Source organism: Miscanthus floridulus, chromosome 2, assembly GCF_019320115.1.
Source record: "Miscanthus floridulus cultivar M001 chromosome 2, ASM1932011v1, whole genome shotgun sequence".
Taxonomy (NCBI): Eukaryota; Viridiplantae; Streptophyta; class Magnoliopsida; order Poales; family Poaceae; genus Miscanthus; species Miscanthus floridulus.
The window spans coordinates 64,210,974-64,216,950 of record NC_089581.1 but is presented as its reverse complement, the minus strand read 5'-3'; the positions used below and the strand labels follow the sequence as shown (position 1 = coordinate 64,216,950).

At 45.6% G+C, this 5,977-nt stretch overlaps 1 protein-coding gene across 1 annotated transcript; it reads right to left on the bottom strand.

Annotated features, from left to right (window-relative positions):
* Positions 1–1,321: 1,321 nt before the first annotated feature.
* Positions 1,322–3,651, bottom strand: LOC136538992 (uncharacterized). Its single transcript, XM_066530916.1, has one exon. It carries the CDS (start codon positions 3,534–3,536, stop codon positions 1,638–1,640), a length of 1,899 nt encoding a protein of 632 aa, XP_066387013.1. The 5' UTR covers positions 3,537–3,651; the 3' UTR covers positions 1,322–1,637.
* Between the last annotated feature and the right edge of the window lie 2,326 nt (positions 3,652–5,977).

Genomic DNA, 5,977 nt, shown 5'->3' with positions numbered 1-5,977 from the left:
TCCATAACTGTGTACGTGGAAGTAGCACTGCAGCTCAAGCCTTAAGTAACCGTGAATGCAATCGACTGGACATCATAAGTTTCTAGGTTTCCAGCTCACAGATTTATTGGTTTTCAGCACAGACAAGAAACTTTTAAACAAAGGAAAAAGTTTACATAAACATCCCCCAACTATTCAGGATGGACTACTTCACCCTCCAAACTATAAAACCGGATTTTCTACCCCTGAACTTTCCAAAACCGGTCAAATATCCCCCAAGCGGTTTTGGACGGTGGTTTTGCTATAGTGACGGTGGTTTTGTCCTTTTCTTTTTTATTTATTTCCGCTGAATTTTTGAAAAATCATAGTAAATCATAGAAAAATCATAAAATAGAAAATCCAATTTTATTGGACTCTACATGAGTAGATCTATACTTTTCTATAATATGATATACTTTAGTACAAAGTTTTTGTTGTAACTTTAGATCTATGCTTTTCTATAATTAATTGGAATAATTCATAGCTACAGCTTCTATTGTCCACTTATGGTAAAATTTTTATGGTGGACTAATTATTGTATGTTTGGACTCTAGTAAAAATTTCATACTCATTAGATCATGTATAACTTAGTTATAAATAAAATAAAGATTTAACAAGCATAAACCTAAATAAATCTATAACTAAGTTATACACGATCCAATGAGTATGAAATTTTTACTACAGTTCAAGCATATAATAATGAGTTCATGATAAAAATTTCACCACAATTGGACCATAGAAGCTGCAATTATAAATTATTTCAATTAATTACAGGAACTTTGTACTAAAACATATCATATTATATGTTCACTGTGTAGATCTACTCATATGGAGTCCAACAAATTGGATTTTCCATTTTATGATTTTTTTTTGTGATTTACTATGATTTTTCAAAGATTCAACGGAAATAAATAAAAAAGAAAAAGACAAAACCACTGTTGTTGTAGCAAAACCACCGTCCAAAACTGCTTGGGAGGTTATTTGACCGGTTTTGGAAAGTTCAGGGGGTAGAAAATTCGGTTTTACAGTTTGAGGGGTAAAGTAGTTCACCCTGAATAGCTGGGGGGTTATGTAGACTTTTTTCTTAAACAAATTAACATTTTTTTCACTCACCTAAAAGGAAAGGGTAAGCCATCACATGAACTTAACTGGTATGAATCTCATTATCTAAAAATGCTGGTACCGATCCTCACATGATTATCAAATACCAAGTGTTTCCAAACCAGGTGTACAGAATATTGATGTTCGTGTTAGATTGATTGAACTGAATTTATGTTTGTCAAAGACAACAAATGTGAAGAAAACACACAATTCATAGAATAGAGAATGGAGAGTAACACTGGTCGTGGTGGCAAAAACCAATGAGCTATATAGAAGAGATACAGAAGACAGCTGCAATAATGCATGTTCGTCTAATTGTTTCAGCACAAGCCCAATGCATGAACTGAATGTACTAATGTAAATCTGGAAACACAAAACAGTGGTATAACAAAAAGTGATACCGTCTACTTAGCTACAACAAGGCTAGTGGTGGCATAAGAGACGCCAACAACACAGTGGAAAATATCCTCTGAAGCATAATATTTCATAGTATCAGCTCAGCTTAGCACACCAAATGTTCAGGAAGAAGCTGGGCATGTATTCACGCCATCCTTGCAATCACGCGTAAGCTCGTTGAACGTCTCCACATGCCTCTTCCCCCTCAGGAATACCTCGGTGTCAACAGCAACCCTCATGTAACCATCAAATTCTACTGGCTTACCATTGCTCAGCTCCTTAGTTTCAGTGAACCACTCACTATTCTCATCCCACAGGTACTTGAAATCATCGAGGAAGTGTGTTTTATACTTTTCCTTAAGTGGGTCAAAGAACGATTTGTCAGGCTCATTGGTAGCAATGTACAAATACCGGCCAGCACCAACCTTATCGTTAAGTGACACAAGAATACTGTCTGGCGAGGTATCTCTATCAAGGTTTGGCCAAAGTTGTGTGTTCTGCGCTTTCTCCCCTCTGACAACATGGACCGAGTCAAAGTCCCAGTTCATCCGTGAGGCAATGGCAGATACAATCTCCATCAAGCGACGAGATTTCCAGAGGAAATGCCAAGGGCGCTTGATTACTCCCTCAGTCTCACCCTCACACACACGTGACCAATAGTTATCAGGCTCAACACTCCCAAACTTCCTCATGATCAGTGTGTCCTTGATGTCACGAAGTTTCATTGGGGTCATCCTGATGTCTTCAGTGTAGAAGTTCTTGAGCCTATCTTTCTTGTGCCACTTTCCCCAATCTTGCCAGAACTGGCTCTGGTCGATCACCGATGCCGATTCCTTTAAATGCTCAAAATCAAAGTAGAGCCTGAAATCTCTGTCTTCATCCTTGCCACTCGAAGTATACCATGCATTGAGGCAGACATTCAAGTCCATGACAAGAGTCCGGTTCAAGAACTGTGCCTCACCAAGCGCACACAAGAACCCCCAAATGAAATGGTTCATGCTCTTGCACCTCTCGCCACCACCAATGTAAATGAGGTACTTTCCACGGCTGAAATCGGACTCAGAAGCAACCACTGGCAAGCTGTCATTGACAGCCTCACCGACAACAAACACTGGCTCCGCTGCGGCCCCAGCAGCCTCATTGTTGGCAGTGTTCTCGTCCAGCCTAACCTGTGTCTTCGCAGGCACGAAGTCGGTCACTGGTGCATCCTGCTTCCCCTTCTTCCCTTTCTTCCCCTTGCGCCGTCCGTTGCGCTTGGCACCCACACCCGAGTGGTACTCACCCACGGAGTCGACGACGAGGGTGCAGGTGTTGACGTCGCGGGTGAGCGTGAACCGGCGGTAGTCCTTGTAGTATGTGGTCCGGCCGGTGCCGATGGCGTCGGCAGCGGGGCGGAAGCGCCAGGCGAGGTCACACTCCATGGGACTCCCCGGCACCGCCACCGGACGGCCGAAGCGGTAGAAGTGGAGGTCGGGGAACCGCTCGATGGCCGCGCGCATGAGCAGGTTGAAGAGTTCCCTGTCCCCCGTGCAGTCCACGGGCGCCTCCGTGTCGCAGGAAACCGCCTCCTCCGCCACCTCCGCACCCTCGCCCGTGGCGGCATCAGTGTCGACGGTGACGGCCCGCTCCGTCACGGGCTCCGTCTTCTCGGCCTCGGCGCCAACTTCGGAGAGCTTGATGAACGGAACGGCCTCCGCAACGACTTCGACACCCCCAGCGGCGGCCTCGCCGGCGGCGCCGGTGGACGAGGAGTTGAAGTCCTCCCCGGTGCGCAGCACGGAGTCGTCGGTGAGGAAGGTGGAGGTGGATGTGGAGGAGGTGAGGAAATCGGTGAGCTGGTGCGAGGACGGGTGGAGGAGCGGATCGTCGGGGCTGTGGACCGCCGCGAGGAGCGTGAATGCGAGCACGGCCGCCACGAAGAGCGCGAAGAGGAGGTTGCCCCCCGACCGCAGCGCGGCGCGCAGGTCCGGCACCCCGCCGCGCCACCGCGGCGCGGACAGTGGCGCCGCCCGCCCCAGCATTCGCGCGGATCTGGGTTCAGATTGGGAGTGTAGGGGGGGGAATGGGAGTGAGGCGGACGAGGGATCTGGCTGGATGGGGGCGAACGCCGACAAGGCGAGACAGGACGCGAGCCAGGGGCCGTGGACCGTGGAGGCCACTCCGTTGTTTTTTCCTTGTTTTTATTTACTGGGCACGCGGCCGCCGGCCAGCGGTAGCTTAACGGAGTTGCAACATTTGTCGGTCGGCCGGCCGGCCTGTTGACTGTTGCGGATTGCGGCCCAGGGGTTTCGGTCTGTTCTTCGGGGTTTGACGGGCTGCGTTGGGCCTGGGTTATCCATGGAACTTTTCTATTGCACCACCTTATAGCAAAGCTAATAATATAGCCGCTTTGCAACCTTCTCTCAGCTCACCTATATAGTAGTGAGCTCTTCACTTTTAATACATGGCCAACTTGTCTCTTTCACAGAGTTTCTGGGTTCTTGAGCCCAAGCTGGCTTACAACCCGCTTCTCATCTCTCTCCTTCCTTCTCTCCTCCACCTCAGCATTTAGCCAGCTTATAGCATGTTATTATACTCGCTCTTAGCACTGCTCACATGCTGCAATCCCCGAACTATTTTGTGCTATAATGGCGAGACTTAGTTTCTCTAGACCTCTGCCTCACGTACTGCAGTCCTCGAATTGTTCCATGCTCGGGGCTGAGGCCTTGGTGGGAGCAGTTAGGGTTTGTGTGTGCGACCAGATGTGATCATGGTGAAAATGGTAGCAGAATCACCAAGTTTGAGATTGAAGAGGAAGGATGTTGATGTGGACAGTTTGTTCCGCAACATGCATCTCATTGAGTGAAAAGAGATGGCATAGTGTTGGCGAAGGAAGAATGGTAAAGTCTGTCGGAGGTGAAGTCGATGGTGGCGAGATTGCATACTGAGAAGGCTTTCGGATCTTATTCTGCATGATGATAGTTGCTTGGAATACAACGTGGGAGTTCTCCATTCGCCCTTTGGGAAAGAACTTGTTCATAGCATATACAACTTGCTTAGGAGATTAGAAACATATAATGGAGGAATGGCCATGGATCTTACGTGGTTGCGCATTGATGTTAGAGGAATACAATGGAGCAATGTGTAGCGCTACTATGGTACCAAATCATGTTCTGGTGTGGATCAAAATCCACAAGATCCCTGTGTACCGCACTAAAATGATCCTAAAGCAGTTAATGACTAGGGTTGGGGAGGTGTTGAGTGTGGAGATGAAGGCAGTGAGTACCATGAAGGGCGATTTCCAATGGATGCAAGTGATGTATGTGAAGATGTCGTGCTTCTGCGCTAACTGCGAAAAGATTAGGCATGTGCTTCTGGAATGTAGCATGAGAGAATTTGTGTTGAAGGATCTGCAATTTGGTTTGTGGGTGCTAGCGAATGAAGACACATGGTGCCCGAGTACACCTATCATCTGTAGTACAATCTTTGATCATGTGGACAACAAGGGTAGCTGAGGCCATGAGAAACGCATGGAGGCTAGACTGCTGGTAGAGCGACCAGAGGTGGCCACATGTGGCGTGGATGGGACGAGGTGTGGTTTTTTTATGGGAGAAGGAAGCTAGAGATGAAGACAATAATGAATGCCACAAGATAAAATCTGCAAAGTTTGACATTGAGAGTGCATCTGGGTCCCCTAGTGGGTTTTGGTGGTTGAATGACAAAATAATTAAAGAACTAATGAGTTCAATGAGTCTCTAAACAGGTTTCACTACTAACTATCATATCAAACTCATGTCATATCTTAAATGGATAAGAAGCAAGCATATCTGATAAGCCAAAAAAAGACAGAGAAATGAACATGGTTTGGTCTCAATAATGATTTGCTTTGCATGAACAAGAGATTGATAGTGGATGGGTATTGATCAAGTATTGGAGAATGAGTCAGTAGTGGATAAGCAAAGAAATGACAAGCGGATGTAAAATGACAAAGGAGACATTATATAATGAATATAAGATGGTGTTAATATTGGCTTGCTTGTATGGACAAAGACTTGGAAAATCACTATGCATTGAAATTGATCAAGTTGGAAGAATAAAGAAGGAAATTATCAAGAGCAATGCTATTATGAAAATAGTTATTGAAATGAGTATTAAGGGTGTCAAGCCAAAACAAAGAGGATATAAGGAATCATGAATTGGCTTGACCATATTTGGAATATGACTTGGATATGGATAATGTTGATATGAGGCTTCTAAATAATGCTTAATGTTGATTCAAGATATGATGCAACTTGAGGGTGCCTCTATAGGGTGAATATAGCAAAGAAAGAGCTTCGAGAGACTAGGCGAAGGTGAAGAACTAGCAATGACTTGGTGATAGAGGGACCATGGCTAAGTTGAATAAGAGGGTACTTGCATTGAGTCAACGTACTAATCGAGCTATGATGAGTCTAAGTGCTCAAACTAGCTGAACTCTAAGTGC

What these genes read in the sequence shown, in the direction of transcription:
- LOC136538992 (XM_066530916.1), bottom strand. Translation starts at nt 3,536, where the DNA reads ATGCTGGGGCGGGCGGCGCCACTGTCCGCGCCGCGGTGGCGCGGCGGG.